Raw genomic sequence first — 20,175 nt, 5'->3', positions numbered from 1 at the left:
ACATTTTGAGAATATTTTAAAAGCCATAGCTTAAGCTGTATTTGCGGTTTCAGGCTCCTAAAAAAAAAATAATAATAATAAAATAAAGATTTCTGTATTCATTTGCAGAGGAAGACACAAAATTCTGGGAATCAGTCCCCGAAGGTGGATGCTCCTATTACACATCTGGCGAAGGCTATGGTTATTCCTTCAGTACAATCACTGACATTGAAGGAACCCCCGGATAGGAAAATAGAGGCAATTCTTAAATCCATGGTCGCCTTATCAGGTATTTCTCTACGTCCAATCCTAGCCGACGCTTGGATCCTGAAAGCCGTAGAGGATTGTCTTGCACAGGTGGAGTCTGTAATGCAATCTGATGACCCATCCGAGGCTATACAATTAGCTGAACAAATTTCTGAAACACTCACTTATGTAGGTGAAGCCTTGTTGGACTCTGCCTCGCCCCAGTCACGTGTATCTGCTTTAGCGGTAACGGCAAGGCGTGCACTCTGGCTTCGGGTTTGGAACGCTAACTACGATTCCAGACAGACTTTAACAGCTGTTCCCTTTGAAAGGGAATTTCTCTTTGGCTCGGAGCTTACGAACATTATCTCCAATACCACTGGGGCAAGTGCCTGTTTCTTCCAGTTGCTCTTCAAAAGCCGACACCCAACGAAGTTTCGGTCCTTTCGTACTCAAGGCAGGGGAAGTTTCCAGTCCTTTCGAGCCTTTTCAAGATTTCCACGTAGAGGAGCATTCCGAGGTAGGGGAACCCAGGCAACTCGTCGGCCAACCGTCAAGTCTACAGATAAGTCTACAACATGACGCTCTGAGGTCTCGGGAGGGATCCTTGGTGGTAGGGGCTCGGTTACTTCAGTTCAGGGAGGTATGACTCCTGTTTAAACCAGATCGGTGGGTGACGGGGGTCGTATCCCGAGGATATATTTTGAACCTCGAACCAGTCCCACACCGCTTTTTCATCACTCCTCTCCCATGCGATCCCTCCAAATGACAAGCACTGATTAGGCAACTTGCGCGCTTTTTACACACAGGAGTAATTCTTATGGTTCCCAAACAACAATAGGGTCAGGGCTTTTACTCGAGTCTCTTTCTCGTAAACAAACCTGGACGGATCGCTTGTGGACCATTTTAAATCTAAATTGCCTAAATCCGTATCTCTCTACAGATATTCAAAATGGAATCCATTCGTTCAATCATCGCCTCCATGGAACTGGAGGATATTTGGCTTCCATAGACATAAAGGACGCATATCTACATGTTTCCCATTTGAAAATGTCGAGGGCCGATTATAAAGCTCAGAATATGCTATTCTGAGCTTTATAATCGGCCCTCGACATTTTCCGTTTCAAGCTCTCCCGTTCGATCTATCCACGGCCCCTCGGCTATTTAGGAAAATCATGGCCCACATAGTTGCAGTACTGCGGGGATGCGGTCAGGATGCCGCCGGACGGAATCCCGGCGGTCGAAATACCGACGCCGGAATCCCGACCGCCACAATCCCGACACATTCTCCCTCCGTGGGTGTCCACGACACCTATAGAGGGAGAATATAATAGTGTGCCGAGCGTAGCGAGGCACCGTGCCCGCAGCGTGGCGAGCGAAGCGAGCCCGCAAGGGGCTTCGTTCCGCTCACCACCCCTGTCGGGATTGTGTGGTCGGGATTCCGGCGTCGGTATTTCGACCGCCGGGATTCCGACCGGCGGCATTTAGTACTGATCCCGTACTGCGGTGTCAGGGACTTTAAAATAAATTAAAAAATAAATTGTCTCTCATTCCGCAGGTCGAGACGTTCCTTCAAGGGATTCTCAGGTTTCAACCTCCGTTTGTTCCTCAGGTTCCCCCCTGGGATTTAATTTTAGTTTTTAAGGCTATTTAGAAGCCTCTGTTTGAACCTCTGTAATCTGTAGAATTGTGGTTCCTTACTCTTCAAGCGGGTGTCTGCTTTCCACCTGAATCAGGACATTGTAGTTCTGGTGTTTGTTCTGAATTCTTCCGGAGAGGATAGTCATTTGGCCTTATTGGATGTTGTTAGGGCCTTACGCATTTATTGTCTCATACGGAGTCTATTTTCTATACAGATACCTTATTGATTTTTATTCACGCACCCAAACGTGGCTGGCCGACCTCGTGGCTTGTTGGGTGTCCTCTGCTCTTCGACAGGCCTATGTATCCTTTACTTTTCCCGTTCCTGACCCCCTGAGGGCTCATTTGACTAGGGCTGTTGGAGCCTTCTGGGCTTTTCGCGGCGGTGTATCTGTCGAGCAGCTGTGTAGAACGGCGACCTGGTCGTCCGTGCATATTTTCACAAAGTTCTACGTTTTCATACTTTTGGATTGGAGACTGTTTTTTGTTGGGTGTCAACTGAGGTGATTCTTGAACAGGCTGCAGATGGGAGAAGTTAGAGGGGGGGAGGAGTTAGTCTCTCTAGGTTCTATAGGTTCTGTGCCAGACTCCGTTCCCACACACACACTAACCCATCAGTAAGTGCGCAGCGTCCCCCAGATGGAACCAGAGAGAGAGATTTTACGGTAAGTAAACAAAAATCCCTATTTTTGTAGCATTTACTTGTATTTTCAGATCTTTTATATCCGACAACAGTAATCGTCACCTTGGGACACGGCACATCTCTGCTGTGCAGGGAGCAGTTTTGTGCTATGTCCCAGTACAGACACTGGTGACCAGAGCAGATGGCAGCTAGTTCCTTAGCAAACATGTTTGTAAAGAGGCCTACACAGGGTGTGTTTTTATCTCCGATATGGATATAGTCCATATCGGAAGTAAATATAGTGCATATAGCACCATATGTATGCACCTTGTGATGCCGATGCGTGGTCCCACAGGATCACAAGGAAATATAGTGAGTGCAGGCAGGGGCCGATACTGACTATATCGGAGGCTCATGCCTCCGGCATCTATATAGTCAGTATCAGCCGCCGCATGGGTGGCACCGTGTGTTTGCAGCATAAGAGCCATAGATTTCATCTGATAATCTGATGGTGAAAATCCCCTCTTTATCAGTTACATGATGAAAAATATTCTCCATTTTAATGGAAAAATATTTTTTAATTAAATACATTTACGAGTACAAAAATAATGCGTGGGTTTACTTAATTTGCAAGCCAAGGGAATGGGGTTGCTCAATATATAATTCTACAATTCCGACTCTCTCTTCATTTACAGCTAAAAATCCTTCTAGACCAAGTGGAGGAAGCCGTTGCTGACTTTGATGAATGTATTAGGTTACGACCAGACTCTGCTCTCGCTCAAGCACAGAAATGCTTTGCATTAGTAAGTATTGGCATGTACCCCATGGGAGGGACTGGAACCATACATGAGGCAGTGTCAAGTAATGTGCCGAAGGAAAAGTTTTCGATAAAACAGCTAAAGGTTTTTCTGTATGCAAAATCTCTTTGGTTAAAAATCTATGCATGTTCCAAATTCAAGAGACCGATATTGGACAAAAAAAATAACGATAGTATTCCTAATATTCCTTCTTTTATTTAGTATCGGAAAGCATATACAGGTAGCAATCCTCTACAGATCAAATCAGCCATGAAAGGGTTTGAAGATGTCATTAAGAAATTTCCGAAATGTGCAGAAGGCTACGCCCTTTACGCTCAGGTACAGCATCTAATTTATTACTCTATAAAGATTGGTCTGTTTGTTTTTGTGATCATTTGCCAGTCATCTTGACCCTTTGCCCGTGGAGAATTTCCTGCTATGAATAGCTTTTTGCAGTCTAAAGCGGATATTTAAGGTTTACCTGTCTATCACAGTGGGGACAGCCGCAAAAATGCTGCCTATCCGTTCCCTGGCAACTGGTGACCTCTCTTGAGGCATGAGATTTTTTTACACCTCCTTCCTTTATAACGTCACTAAATCCCAATGAGTTCATCAACTGAATATTGGTTAGGCCATTAAATGGTGGTGTGTAACATGCACCTGTCACCTATGTGCCATAAGGTGGTGTTATGATTCTATAGAATATTGGTTAAAAAACAAAAACAAAACCCTGTAGAGTCTTGTGGGGAAAATGTGGTTGTCTGTGTACACAATAGGATTGTATTCTAGGTCAGGGAACATGGGTAAATTACCCCAAAAGGGGTAAAAATGAAATGAGTTCCGCAGGATCAGACAGTGGCCCACATCACAGTGGGAAATTCCCACTGACATTACTGTGGTGAGGATGTGACCATCTGTCTCCTAAAAGTCGTGTCCTGCCACCCCTTTCCCCCTCATCCATCTTTCTTACATTAATTCTGGTGTTTTGGGGGGAGAGTGTTAATTAACCCATTCATTGCCAAAAAATGGTGAAAATAATAGATGAATTAAAAATCATAAATCTTCTGCCCCTGTCTCCACTCGCCCCCAGAGAAGCATTTTTTTCTACAGATCCCACTGTTCTGTACTTCTGCTCAGCCATCTGTATGCAGATGTTAGAGTGACATTTGCTGAATGTCCCAACACTATCACAGCCTGAGATCGTAGGAGAGCCGCTGTTTCCTGGTTTGCTAACATTTTCTTTATTTGAGTTAAAGGTTTCTCCGCATTCTTTTATTCTGCTTACAACAAAAATGCAGATTGCAACGGTGTAATAATTATTAACTCGTACTCCGTATTTTTCTGTACGTTCTTAAATCCTCTATTTAGACTGTAGTGTCATGCGATGAAGGTGACCGTTGATTATGTAGCATACTGGTCATTCTAGCACCCTGCACCTTATCAAGTGAGGAGGGCATATTTTTAGACTGGATATATTCCTACAACTACTGTAGCGATAAATCACGTATAATATTTTGTCCTTAAAAATGTAAATCTGCCCTCCTCGCTGATAAGATGCTGGATGCTAGAATGAACACTAATGCAGCGCACAGATATGTAATTTCTTCTTCATCCACTAGGGGTCACTGGAGTACTCTTGGGATATGGACGCTGTTAGCAAGGACAGGCACTGAATATTTAAATTTAGTAACTCTCCTCCTCCATACTCCCATAATACCTCAGTGTTTTTTCGGTGCCTAACATGGATAGAAGCACAAAGCGTGGAGCTCCTCCACATATTTTACTTTTACTTTTAGATAACTTCAGCTGAGGCTGCAGAAAGGACTGGACGGAGCTTGCTGGAGAGCCCAAGAACACAGGTCACGGGGGGGAGGGAGGGAGTCTGTTTTCCTACCATCGCCTCCATCGGTGCCTAGACGGAAATACTCTGGACCAGCGTTCAAATCCTTTAGACCTCAGCCCTTTCGAGGCCGTGGTAGAGGTACAACTACACCTGGTAGACGAGGTAGAGGACGTGGTTTTCAACAAACCACCAGTCGTCAGAACGCTTAGGTCACCGATAAGCCAGTGGCATGACGGGCTCCCAGCCCATCTCGGATCTCCAGTTGTGGGAGCACGCCTTCAGACGTTCCATTTGGCGTGGTTCCAGACATCCACAGATGGGTGGATCCGCAATTTAGTGTTAAAAGGTTACAAAATAGGGACTTCCGGTGGGCGGACCTCCAGCTGGCCGCTTTTTAGAAGAGCTCTCCGTTCCCTGACACCCTGCAGCCGACTTGAGAGCTATATATCGGGACCTGTGCCCCGAAAATACATCAGGGGCCAGCGGAGATATTGGTGGGTAAGAGGAGGCCATCTCCCCGGCTCCCCACCGCCCCCTTCACCGGAGTCTGAGCGCCAGCTGTGGCGCATGCTGTCTGCGGCCGCCATCTTGGCTGTGGCCGGACACCCCTGACGTCCCCCTCCTCGCCCGACTCGCCGACAGAGGCGGCTGCGGCTGGAAGCCCTGCTCGGCCAGCACTACACCGAGCCCTAGCAATACACGCTGCTGCTGGCGGTGAGGAGTGCGGCTGGGACGGAGACACAGCCTGGAGGAATCTGCACAGGGGTAGAGGCACAACGCTGGGCTTCCCCCCCCCCCCCCCCCCTGTTACCAGTACAAACAGAACGGCGCCCTGATCCTTTCCCCACAAGATCCGCTGAGCCCTGCACGGCTGCTGTTGGTGGAGGGGGGCGCGGACGGAGGAGAGAGTGCAGATAAGCACATAAGGAAGAAAGGTGACTGGAGGAGACCTGTAAAGGGGTGAGTGCACCATGCTGAGCCCCACACATACTTCACACTCACTCCACTGCCACCAATGACAGGAAGACAGGCTTGCACATACTATACTGCATTCCTCAGACCAACAGACACTTGGACCCATCCTAAACTTATTAACAGGAGCTGGTCAGTGTCATCTCAGATCCTGCAAAAGACGGCCTCTGACTCACAAACTAGCGGGCGTTGCACACAGGCATCACTATCTCCCATTCAGTGACTGCACATCAGCCTATACTCCCTGCAGGGCAGGACACCGTACTATATCCAGTTTCTCGCTGAAACTCTCTACCATTGCGCAGATATGGATAAATTTGTGGCCAAACCTCAGAGAGGAGGACGAGGCTCCGCACCAGCAAAAACTAAAGACACCAGAGCATCTGCTTCCGCCTCTGCTAATTCACCGCCACCATCACCTAATGCTAGTGTCCTAGATGGCGTAACAGACCCTGCGAGATACACCATGGACGCCGTGGCCAGGGCACAGGAAATCTGAGATATTGTCACCACTATTAGACAAGAAACTCGCAGGGTTGAAGGAAGCTATCGATTCCACCATGACACAGCTAAAGGAACATAGCACACGAATAGATGAAGTGGAACAACGGGTCTCGAATCTAGAAGATGACTTAACCACTGCCCTCTCTGTAATTGAATCACAAGCGTCTTCCATCACCGTGATACAGGAGAAGTTAGAAGATTTAAAAAATCGCAATCGTCGAAATAATCTCCGCATGATTGGCTTGCCGGAATCCGTAAAACCTAGAGAATTGATGGCGCTGGTCTCCTCCTGGCTGCCGCACGAGTTGGGCTGCTTGAAAAATGGTGAAAATTTGGCAATAGAACGGGCGCACAGAATTGGTCCTGATTTTCAGACAGACCGCCGCAGACCTAGACCGGTTATATTCAAATTTCTCAATTACACAGACAAAGTCAAAGTGATGGATGCGTATCGCAAAGCTCAGGAACTTCTATATCATGGAGACAAATTACTCCTGTTCCAGGACTTCTCATACGGCGTGGCCATGAAAAGGAGAGAATTCTCCCCCACTTGTAAGATCCTGTTTGATGAGGGCATACGGTTTGCTCTACTCTACCCCGCGAAACTACGGGCTCAACATAATGGCAAAACGTACCTGTTCGACTCACCCGCGGAAGCAAAGACATTTGCAGAATCAGTACGAAGCCACCCTTCATCTGCCTCTAATGACAGAGACTAACCACAAACGTCCTTATAAGCTCAACATCTGTATCACCTCCCTTATGGAGGCCGTGATTGGTAATGTATGGCTGATCATTATTGCTTATTATATGCTGTTCCGAACAATTTCACCTGTTTCAGAATTTGGAAATCACAGGGCTTGTCTGCCTTTTCCTCTCTCCCCCGCCTCTGTGTTCCTCTCTTCCTTGCCTCCCCCCCCCCCTTCTTTCACCCCCCCCCCCCTCTCATTACTCTGACCAGAGATATACTAATGGTTTATAGTGAGTCCCCAGGACCACTGTTATGGGTTCATAAAAATATGAAAAATGGACATGCTGTAACACAAAGTTCACAAACACTATTGTTATTATTGTTAAAACACAGGTTAATTACCACTGCATTGGCCTTGGTTTCCCTACTCGCTGGGATATGGGGAACCCCGCGATCTAAGATGTCACTGTTTTATGTGTCCGAAAGGACGGGTATAGGCTAGGTCAGACACTGAAATGGCGGCCTCTACAGAGATTAAGACGAGTTTAAAATTCCTTACATGGAACGTGGAGGGACTTAATACCCCGATTAAAAGAAGAAAGATATTGCAGCACCTTAAACGCCTGCGACCGGATGTGGCGATGTTGCAAGAAACCCACTGGAAGCTGGGCGATCCCAATGTACTTAGAGATACCTGGATTCAGGGCTTTAACACTGCATCATACACCTCCAAGAAGCGAGGGGTAATGATTATATTCCGTAAATCTCTTAGATACAACATAGTAGACACACTGGAGGATGAGGACGGCCGATTCCTATTTCTGAAAGTACAATTAGAAGGGGAGCTATACACTCTAGTGACAATATATGCACCGAACTCGGACCATAATGCCTTCTTTACAGACATTTATGTTCGACTTCAGGAATGGGCCGAGGGTCATCTAATCATCGGAGGCGATTTTAACTCAACCTTACAGCCAGCCCTGGACAGGTCAGGCACATCTAGTGGGTATAATTACTCCATCCCAGCATCACTGCAATTTTTATTGTCCTCATTCCACCTAATAGACCCATGGCGACACCAGCACCCTATTAGTCGAGAATACACGTTTTATTCGCACCCACATGCCACGTCAACTAGAATAGATTACTGGCTGTGCCCAGCAAAACTGCTTTCCAGGCTGGATGACTCCAGAGTGGAAAACATAGCCATTTCTGATCATGCACCTACATGGTTTACACTTGAGCTGAAGTCTCCTAAGCAGACATCATATAATTGGCGGTTTCCCTCTCACTTATACAACTCACCCGAATTTAAGTCATATTTAGAGACTAACTTCCTTAACTATACTAGAGACAACGCACAACACACAGAGGACATTGGCCTCTTTTGGTCTGCCTCCAAGCCAGTAGTACGGGGATATATCATAGCATATGTAGCCGCCAAGCGTAAGCGCCTCAACCAAAGGTTTTGTGACCTCGGCTTGACACTAACAAACTCTTATGCTGCGTTGTTAGCCTCCCCTACAGAAGATACTCGCAGGATCTATATAGAGACTAAACACCTGTACGATACCCTCTGCACAGAGAGAGCCCAATATGCTTTAGACTTTCAAAAGCATAAATACTTTAGGTGGGGAAATAAAGCTGGCAAACTTCTGGCGAATGTAGTTCGTAGTCAACGTCCCACCTCGCACATTCTCACTCTCCAAGCACACACACAAATATCTTCTGACCCAGCAGTAATAGCTGACTCCTTCTTATCTTACTATAAAGAACTATACACAGCTCCGCCAGATGACGCTATTAGCGGCATGAACTTCCTAAGATCAGCAGGATCCCCCACATTGACAACAGAGGACCAAAATTCCCTTATGGCCCCCATCACTGAATTAGAACTAACGACAGCAATTAAACAATTGGCTAATGGAAAATCTCCAGGCCCTGATGGTCTGAACGCAGAGTATTATAAATTACTGCAACCCCACATTACACCTTATCTCCTGACCTTACTTAACTCCATTATGGCCGGTAATGCTGCCCCGCCCACCTTTAACCAAGCGCGTATGATAGTATTACCGAAACCAGGGAAAGACCCTACCTTGGTTCAATCATACCGTCCCATCTCACTTTTAAACCAAGATTTTAAATTATTGACAACAATAGTGGCACTTAGGCTGCAAACGGTGTTACCCACATTACTACACCCATCACAGACCGGCTTTGTAAAAGGGAGAACATCAGTACACAATATTAGACAATTAGTTGCCGCATTGACCATATCGGCCCTGACGCCGGGTGGGTCTTCCTTGATAGTGAGTTGTGACGCTGATAAAGCGTTTGACCGCGTGTCATGGTCTCACTTGCTAAGGGTGCTTCACTGGCAGAGATTTGGAGCCGATTTCGTCAAACTATTTCGCACTATCTATGACACACCTTCCGCGTTCATCACAGTGAACGGTTTAAACACAGACTCGTTTACACTTCATAGAGGCACGAGACAGGGGTGCCCCCTGTCCCCACTCCTTTTTGACCTAGCACTAGACCCACTCATCAGACACTGCTATCTGAACTCTGACTGGCAGGGGATCGAAATTGAAAATCATAAACTTAAGGTCACAGCTTATGCAGACGACTTGTTATTATATTTTTCGAATCCGCAGTATGCATTCCCTAGTCTAATATCATTGTTGGCGACATTTGAGTCGATCTCAGGGTTTAAAATTAATAAATCTAAGACGGAAGCCCTGGCCTTGCACTTAAAAGCCACACAAGGTTGGAGCTCTCAGTTCCCTTTTCGATGGGCGAGCCGATCAATTATATATCTTGGTCTCCAGATACCCATAAATCCGACTGATTTATACAGATTCAATTTCCCACGAATTATAACACGTATGTTGACGGACTTTCAGGCATGGAAACACCTGCCCCTGTCCTATTTGGGACGTTGCCAACTAATCAAAATGATTTCCTTCCCAAGACTGCTGTACCCTATCCAGATGCTGCCCCTACTAATAACTGAAGCAGACATAAAAACCATAAACAAAGCCTTTAGTGAGTTTATTTGGGCGCAAAAAAAGCCCAGAATTTCCCTATTTAAATTGAGTCAATCACAAAAACTGGGAGGGGTTAACTTACCTTGTATTAGAAGTTATATGCTAGCAGCGAACTGTAGATATGCCATCGATTGGATACATAAAACTGAGTCCTTTGCCAACACAGGCCTAGAACAAGCTTTTTGCCCTGAACTCCCGCTTGTCAGCTTGTTACACTTGCGCCCATCGGCCCTTCCACCCTCGACCAAAAATAATATATTACTGACCTCGACTTGCGCGGCTTGGAGACAGACACGCTCAAGGATGGGTATATCCAGTTATAACACGATGTTTCTCCCTATAGATCATAACCCAGACCTTAGAGGGACCGCGGCACGTACCACATTAATTTCCCTGTCAGATGGAGGAATTAGGTTGTTATACCAACTGATTGACCAAAACACCCGCCAGGTTTACACATACTCACATCTCTGCGATAGCTTCCCACAATTTAAAATCCCACTATTCATATACTTTCAGATACGTAGCTACATCAAAAAGTCCATGGCCCTGATGTCTGCAGAAGATAGGACTAACGCATTTGACATTGCCTTACAATTGACACCGACCATGCACACCTCTACCGCATTGCTATATACATACATAAAAAATCTATTGACTGGGAGTCCACCCAGACGGGACTAGTAAAGTGGCTACCAGACTTCCCATCCATTGATGTTCCCACCATGCTTACGGCTTTTAATAAGATCAATAAAACCCTTATATCAGCATCTTACGCAGAAATGAATTATCAAATCCTACACAGATCATACATTACACCAAAACTACGGCTCCAGATGGGAGCAGCTTCTGACTCCAAGTGTTTTAAATGTGACATGACAGATGCTGATATTTATCACTGTTTATGGAATTGCCCTGAAGTACGAAAATTCTGGAACCTAATTCAAACATATGTTAGAGATAAACTACACCTCCACTTAGATGTTTCCCCGGAATGGGTTATATGGGATTTACACTCATACCACCCTACCTTTAAGCTACCGACAGGAAAACGTCAATTACTAACCAAAATAGCAGCAGCGGGGAAAAAAGCAATACTGTCCCAATGGATAGTCACAGACTCCCTATCCATAGCTATATTTTTGCCAAGAATATCATACCTCTTCCACATGGAATGGCTGGAAATGCTACTAGATAAAGAGAACAAAATAACAAAATTCTTTGACATATGGCTACCTTACGTGCAAACACTAGATAACCCTGTCAAAATCTCCCTACGCCAAGCCATACAGTACACCACATGGTATAACCTAGAAATCCTAGACCTAGGACACCCGCCCTTCTGAAAAGGCCTTCTACAGTGGTGCTTTTCGATAGAACTGAACTGATGTATGTTGATTGTTTTATCTCAAACTAATTGTACCAAATGTATAGATATGTTACTGTATCATTTTGCCCTGTTTTGAGATAACGTATGCAAATGTTGTACAGCTGTCCAATAAAATACTTTAAAAAAAAAAAAAAAAGGTTACAAAATAGAGTTCGACTGTGTCCCACCTGTGCGGTTTTTCAAGACAGGACTGCCTCTGTCGGAAGACAAGAAGGCGGTTCTGTAAATTGCCATTCAGTCTCTGCTGGATTCAGCAGTTTTGATTCCGGTCCCTGTTCACCAACAGGGTCAGGGTTATTATTCCAGTCTTTTTGTAGTACCAAAGCCGGATGGCTCGGTCAGACCAATATTGAACTTAAAGGGTCTCAATCAGTATGTCACTTACTACAGATTCAAGATGGAATCCCTGCGGTCAGTAATTGCAGGTTTAGAGCCACAGGAATTCATGATTGCGCTAGATCTCAAGGATGCGTACTTACACATTCCAATTTGGCCACCACATCAGAGGTTCTTACAGTTTGCGGTACGGCAAAACCATTTCAGGCTCTACCGTTTGGCCTCTCGTCAGCGCCTCGGGTATTCACCAAGGTGATGTCTGTGATGATAGCTCATCTCAGATCCCTGTGAGTGATAATAGTTCCGTACTTGGACGATCTACTCATCAAAGCTCCGTCTCAACAGGTGCTCCTCCAACATGCGATGTTAACGTACAATGTGCTAGTTCAGCACGGTTGGATTGTCAACTTGAAGAAATCGAATCTGATTCCGTCTCAACGACTTCAATTCCTAGGAATGATTCTCGATACGGTGAATCAAAGAATTTACCTACCGGAACAGAAAGTACAGAGTATTCGTCATCTGGTACAGTTAGTGCTCAAGCCACGCACAGTCTCGGTACATTTGTGCATTCGACTGTTAGGAAAAATGGTGGCAAATTTCGAAGCGCTTCAGTTCTGAAGATTTCACTCACGTCCTTTTCAACTGGATGTGCTCGCACAGTGGTCGGGCTCGCATCTGCAGATTCACCAGATGGTGCTGTTGTCTCCACGGGCCAGAGTATCTCTACTCTGGTGAATCAAAGTACACAATCTCACTGCAGGGAAAAGGTTCGGCATCTGGAATTGGATAATTCTAACGACGGACGCGAGTCTCAGAGGTTGGGGAGCTGTGGTTCAAAATTGTCAGCTCCAGGGTCTCTGGGCGGATCACAAAATATTACTGTCTATAAATATCCTGGAACTCCGGGCAATTTACATTGCGCTACGACAAGCAGTACACATGCTCCGGTCTCAGCCTGTCCAGGTGCAGTCAGACAACGCGACGGCAGTTGCGTACATCAACAAACAAGGAGGAACAAGAAGCCGCATGGCCATGCGGGAAGTAGCTCGAATCCTCAATGGGGTCGAGCATCACCAAGTGATATTGTCGGCAGTGTTCATTCCGGGAGTGGACAACTGGGAGGCGGATTATCTCAGCCGTCAGGATTTTCATCCAGGAGAATGGGCATTAAATCCAGAAGTGTTTCACATGTTGGCCCAGAGGTGGGGTTATCCACAAGTGGACATGATGGCATCTCGCCACTATCACCAAACGCCCCAGTATGTGTCCAGAACGCGAGATCAGAGAGCAGTGGCAGTGGATGCTCTCACAATCACGTGGCCGCACAGCCTTGTGTATCTGTTTCCACCGTTTCCGCTGCTCCCTCTGTTGCTAAAACAGATCGAACGAGAGTCCGCCACAGTCCTACTAGTGGCGCCTCATTGGCCTCGGAGAGCATGGTTCTTGGATCTTCGTGGACTACTCGCAGACTATCCTTGGCCGCTCCCGCTACGTCCGGACCTGTTACAACAGGGTCCGTTCCTTTACCCCGATTTAGCGCGGCTGCGTTTGACGGGGTGGCTGTTGAGATCGCCCTCTTATGAAGAGAGGGCATTCCGGAATCGGTTATACCAACCATGGTATGTGCTCGGAAGCCAGTTACGGCAGCTCATTATCACAGAATTTGGCGTGCCTATATAGGTTGGTGTGCAATTCCGAAGTTTCCGACATCTTTCAAGTTGTCCCGTCCTTTATTTCTACAGATGGGGTTGGATGGAGGACTACGTTTGTCTACACTACACTAAAGGTGCAGGTTTCTGCCTTGTCAATTTACTTTCAAAGGCGTATGGCTCTTTTGCCGTCTATACACACCTTCCTGCAAGGTGTCCTCAGAGTACAGCCTCCATTTATACCACCTACAGTGCCATGGGACTTGAATCTGGTTTTAGATTTTTTACAGTCTTCATATTTTGAACCCTTACAACAAGTGGATGTTAAGTTTCTCACTTGTAAAAAATGTTTCTCCTAGCCTTCGCTTCGGCAAGGCGTGTTTCAGATTTGGGTGCCTTGTCACGCAAGCCACCGTATTTGGTGTTTCATGATGACAGAGCAGGACTTCGGAAGAATCCCCCTTTCTTGCCAAAGGTAGTGTCATCTTTTCACATCAATTAACCAATAGGAGTTCCTGTGTTAACAGAAGATTCTGGAACTTTGGATGTGGTACGCGCACTACGCATTTATGTAGCCCGAACGTCTACAGTTCATAAGACAGATACGTTGTTTGTTCTCTGTGATGCTGCCAAGATGGGTTGGCCAGCGTCCAAGCAGACCTAATCCAGATGGATTAAACTGACCATACGTCAGGCTTACCTTCATGCTAGGCTACAGCTGCCTACATCAGTTACAGCTCATTCCACACGTTCTTTGGGAACTTCATGGGCAGCAGGTCGTGGGGCTTCTACAACGCAGCTTTGCCGGGCGGCTATATGGTCATCAATGCACACGTTTGTGCGCTTTTACAAGTTTGATACGTTTGCGGCATCAGCATCTAGCTTTGGCCGCCTAGTGTTACAGGTGCCAAACAGCTCTCCCGCCCAAGGGGGAAACTTTGGTATGTCCCAAGAGTACTCCAGTGACCCCTAGTGGATGAAGAAGAAAATAGGATTTTGGTACTTACCAGATAAATCCTTTTCTTTGAATCCACAGGGGGCACTGGACGCCCACCCAGAGCAGTTTTACCTGTCTTGTGGTAAGTTCAGTGGATCTTATGGTAACACATTCTCATCGACTTGTTCAAAGGTTCAAGTTAGATCTGTTATGGTGTCAACTGTTTAGTTGTCAGTTACATTATGTGTCAACTTTATTATTGTCCGTTATGTTATAATGTTATATGTAATTCTCCATTGTCATCCTCTCTATCGCTCCTGTTCGGCTCAGGAAAAAACACAGGTATTATGGGAGTATGGAGGGGAGTTACTAAATTTAAATATTCAGTGCCTGTCCTTGCTAACACCGTCCACATCCCAAGAGTACTCCAGTGCCCCCTGTGGATTCAAAGAAAAGGATTTATCTGGTAAGTACCAAAATCCTATTTTTGGCTCTCCACACTTTGTTGGAGTCCAGTAGTGAGCCTCCTCCACAGCTAATCATCTGGAATTCAAACCCAGGAAACCGGATCGTTATGGGTTTTGGGGGGCTATTTAGGGGTTTTATATGTGAAGCAAGAGCTAAATAATGCCCATAAAGTAACCTTTGCTAATGTGATCCGTACAGGCTTTAACAGATCAACAGCAGTTTGGAAAAGCAGATGAGATGTACGATCAGTGCATAGATCTAGAACCAGATAATGCTACAACATACGTTCATAAAGGGTAAGTGCAGCCTGATGACTGACTGCTATATTTCCTAATCCCAAAACACATCCTTTCATAATTTGCAGTGGGTATATGTTCCAAGTCCAGCTGGGTCCTACGTTTGACCGGCACAGGTAATCTGCATTATTTTCCCCCCTTCTCCCCCCTTTTCCCTGCCTCCCCCTTTTCCCTGCCTCCCTTTTCCCTGCCTCCCCCTTCCCCCTCATTTCCTCATTTCCTCCCCCTCATTTCCTCATTTCCTCCCCCCATTCCCCCCGATGCTGGTTGCAGTTGAAAGGAAAATACAAAGCATAAATGAAGGTGCTTGACTAAATATTCCTCTCTGTAAACCTTTCATCTTTTAGCCATTAAACCATACCATAAAATATAAAAACATTTCCCTGGTGCCGCTGTCTTGTTTTCTGCTGTGTCTGAAGATAGTGTTCACACATTTCCCTAAAACCATTTTCTCTTGCGTCCTAGAGGATGCTGGGATCCACATTAGTACCATGGGGTATAGACGGGTCCGCCAGGAGCCATTGACACTTTAAGAGTTTGAGAGTGTGGGCTGGCTCCTCCCTCTATGCCCCTCCTAACAGACTCCGTTTAGAAAATGTGCATGGGTCACAGCTAGGGGAGCTCTCCAGAGCTTTTCTAGTAAAAAGTTATTTTAGAGTTTTAGATTTTACAGGGAGGCTGCTGGTAGTGTCCGCCCTGTGGGGTCTGAGCCACTTACAGGACACTGAGCTCCTGAGGGGATATATTGTTCCCTGCCACAGGGGATTGCTCACCCCAGCAGCATGCCACCGCCTCCTTTACAGAGCTGAAGATTGTGGCGAGTAAGACACCGACCCCCCCCTAGCAAGCGAGGGCCGGTGTGAAGATGGCGGCAGCAGCGCAGTATTAACTGCGCTCCAGGATGGTTCAGTGGTACATAGTGTGGCGCGGTGAGAGCCGCCCTGGGCCAGCGCTTACACCCTACACTGGTCACAAAGCTTGTCGGGGTCCCAGGATCTCAGCCAGCATCAATCCTTCGGCCAGTATAATCAGATGAAGAGCGGGAACACAGCGCCATTTTGGATGCGGAGCTTCTCAGATCGGACCTAGCAGCGTTCATCACCATTTTCCTGCCTGCACAACGCTGATCAGGAGAAAGAAGGTCCCTCCACAGCAACTCCAGCTATCTCTCACGGTACCAGGGGGTTGTAGAAGGGAGGGAGGCTGCAATACGGCTGTGTGTCCTATTAAGGTGCACAGTCAGCGCTGACAAGGGGTCTCCCTTTGGTTAAAAGCGCTGTGTGTGGGTTGGCTCCAATCTGTGTCTCTCTTGCCATTCTTGAGGTGAAACTCTGTCTGCCCTCCCCTGTGTGTGTGTAGTGTTTTGTTGTCTCCTTTAGCTATGTCCAGGGACACTGTGTCATATGCTGCGAAGGATATGTCCTCCCAGGATGATCCCATGGTTTAGCACAGATTCCAGCAAGGAAACCTGAGTGGTTTTCCTCTATCAAGTCTTGGATTTCTCAGATTTCAGATAGGGTTGCCATTAATGAATCCGCAACCCAGGTATTACAGAACTCTATGGCAGTATGGCCCGATTCTGGTACCTCAGGGCGCTCCGCTATATACCCCCACAAACATGCGCTTGTTCATGTCATGCAAGATGACACGGATACCGATTCTGATACCACAGACTGTACTGGGGATGTGTTGCGGTGGTCTGCCTCTCTTGCATAGGGGGTGCAATTGATGATAGAGGCTGTCAGGGATGTGTTGAATATTACTGATACCACACCTGAGCAGGTTGAGGAGGCTTTTTTCACTGAAAATAAGAAAGCCTTGCTAACCTTTCCTGCGTCAAAGGAATTAAATGCTATATTTGAGAAAGCATGGGAAAACCCTGAGAGAAAATGCCAGATCCCTAAAAGGGTCCAGGTGGCGTTTCCTTTCCCTGAGGAGGATAGGAAAAAATGGGAAAGCCCGCTAATTGTTGACGCATCTGTGTCCAAAAAGGTGGTTTTACCTGTTCCGGGATCTACCGCCTTAAATGAGCCAGCTGATGGAAAAATTGATAATACACTTAAATCAATGTACACTGCTTCGGGGGCCATATTACGTCCCACTATTGCTATTGCATGGATTGCAAAAGCTATAGTAAAATGGTCAGGCACCTTACTTGAGGATTTGGATACAATGGATAAGGTTTATGTTGAATTGTTTTTGCGTAACATTCACGATTCAGTAGGTTTTATGGTAGAATCCATGAAAGACCTGGGTTCCATGGCCGCAGGGATCTCTTCCATGTCTGTTTCAGCTCGTCGGGGACTGTGGCGTCGGCCAACGCGGAATCCAGGAAAAGTGTGGAGTCCCTACCCTACACAGGTCAGGTTCTCTTTGGGGAAGCTTTGAATGCGTGGATAGCCACGGCTACAGCGGGTAAGTCTCCGTTCCCTCAGCTACACCTGCTCCGAAGAAATCCTTCTCTTCATCAGCATCACAGTCCTTTCGGTCTAACAAGCCAAGAAAGGCCAAGCCGTCCATTACCTTCTTTAGGGGAGGTCGAGCTAAATCCAAGAAACCTGCTGCGGCAGGTTCCCAGGAAACTAAGCCTGCTTCCAGTACGCCGAAGTCCTCCGCATGACAGGTGGGGCCAATGGGAGCGAGGCTCAGACAGTTCAGTCACGTCTGGGTATCGTCCGTACTGGTTTCCTGGGTGATAGATATTGTCTCCCAGGGATACAGGTTGGAATTTCAAAATCTCCCTCCTCACTGATTTTTCAAATCAGGCTTGCCAGTTCTGCTGGCGGATAGGACTGTCCTACAAGCAGCGGTCCAGAAGTTGGTGGAGGCACAGGTCATTGTGCCAGTACCTCCTCATTTGCAAGCTACGGGTTACTATTCGAACCTTTTTGTGGTACTGAAACCGGATGGTTCGGTCAGGCCCATTCTGAACCTAAAGTCACTGAACCCTTTTCTGAAGGAGTTCAAGTTCAAAATGGAGTCTCTCAGGGCGGCGATATCAGGTCTGGAAGAGGGGGGAATTCCTAGTATCCCTGGATATCAAGGATGCGTACGTCCACATTCCGATTTGGCTACCGCATCAGGCTTATCTCCGTTTTGCATTACTGTACTGTCATTTCCAATTCCAGGCCCTGCCATTCGGCCTCTCTACAGCACCAAGGGTGTTCACCAAGGTGATGGCGGAGATGATGGTTCTACTCCGAAAACAGGGGGTAAACATCATTCCGTATCTGGACGATCTACTGATTAAAGGCATCGTCCAAGGAGGAGCTGTTGCAGTCCATTGTACTCACAACTCACTTACTCAGAGTCCACGGTTGGATTCTGAACCTTCCAAAATCTCATTTGGAACTAACCCGGAGATTGCCTTTTCTGGGGATGATCCTCGACACGGAAGTGCAGAGGGTGTTTCTTCCACAGGAAAAGGCATTGGTGATACAAACCATGGTCCGGGATGTCCTGAAGCCAGCCTGCATGTCGGTTCATCAATGCATTCGCCTTTTGGGAAGGATGGTGGCCTCTTACGAGGCTCTCGAGTTGGGGAGGTTCCATGCTCGGGCCTTCCAACTGGATCTCCTGGACAAGTGGTCAGGATCTCATCTACAAATGCACCAGAGAATTCATCTGTCGCCAAGGGCCAGGATTTCACTCCTCTGGTGGCTCTAATTGCCTCACCTTCTGGAGGGATGCAGGTTCGGGATTCAGGACTGGGTCCTTCTAACCACAGATGCGAGCCTCCGGGGCTGGGGCGCAGTCACTCAAGGGGAAACCTTCCGAGGAATGTGGTCAAGTCTGGAAGCCGGCCTGCCGATCAACATCCTGGAACTAAGAGCTGTCTACAGTCGGACAATGTAACGATGGGGGCTTACATAGACCGACATGGCGTAACGAAGAGCAGAGCTGCGATGTCAGAGTTGACAAGAATCATCCTATGGGCAGAAAAACACGCGTTGGCACTCTCTGCAATCTTCATTCCGGGAGTAGACAACTGGGAAGCAGACTGCCTCAGCAGACACGATCTCCATCCGGGGGAGAGGGGTCTCCATCCGGAGGTGTTCAAGGAAATAACAGACCTTTGGGGGTTACCCCAAATAGACATCATGGCCTCTCGTCTCAACAAGAAGCTTTGCCGCTTTTGTTCCAGGTCGAGGGACCCACAAGCAGTGGCAATTACGCCCTGGTGTCTCCGTGGGTGTTCCAGTCGGTGTACGTGTTTCCACCACTCCCACTCATTCCAAGAGTTCAAGCGATCCTCATTGCTCCAGACTGGCCAAGGCGGGCTTGATACGCGGACCTTCTGAATCTCTTGCAGGAAGAGCCGAGGCCTCTTCCTCTTCGGGAGGACCGACTGCAGCAGGGGCCGTTTGCCTATCAAGACTTACCGCGGCTATGTTTGACGGCATGGAGGTTGAACGCCTGATACTAGCTCGGAAGGGCATTCCGAAGAAGGTCATTCCTACCCTGATACAGGCTAGGAAAGGGTTAACGTCTAAACATTACCATCGTATTTGGAAGAAATATGTCTCTTGGTGTGAGTTCAAGAAGTTTCCTGCGGTGGAGTTTCAACTGGGACGTTATCTCCTCTTCCTGCAAGCAGGTGTGGACATGGGCCTGAGGTTGGGATCTGTGAAGGTCCAGATTTCGGCCCGGTCTATTTTTTTCCAGAAACAATTGGCTGCCCTCCCTGAGGTACATACCTTTTTGTAGGGAGTTCTGCACATTCAACCTCCCTTTGTTCCGCCTAC

At 47.0% G+C, this 20,175-nt stretch overlaps 1 protein-coding gene across 1 annotated transcript in view; it reads left to right on the top strand.

The window, feature by feature from the left end:
* Positions 1-20,175, top strand: part of TOMM70 (translocase of outer mitochondrial membrane 70) — a 117,205-nt gene that overhangs the window by 85,220 nt on the left and 11,810 nt on the right. The window contains exons 8-10 of the mRNA XM_063956235.1: positions 3,184-3,291; positions 3,508-3,624; positions 15,333-15,430. Coding sequence (XP_063812305.1) covers positions 3,184-3,291; positions 3,508-3,624; positions 15,333-15,430 — 323 coding nt within the window. The remainder of the gene's footprint in view (positions 1-3,183; positions 3,292-3,507; positions 3,625-15,332; positions 15,431-20,175) is intronic.

The sequence above is a fragment of the Pseudophryne corroboree genome, chromosome 2, assembly GCF_028390025.1.
Source record: "Pseudophryne corroboree isolate aPseCor3 chromosome 2, aPseCor3.hap2, whole genome shotgun sequence".
Lineage (NCBI taxonomy): Eukaryota > Metazoa > Chordata > Amphibia > Anura > Myobatrachidae > Pseudophryne > Pseudophryne corroboree.
The sequence above is the reverse complement of the archived record's forward strand: the minus strand, read 5'-3'. Positions and strand labels throughout refer to the sequence as shown.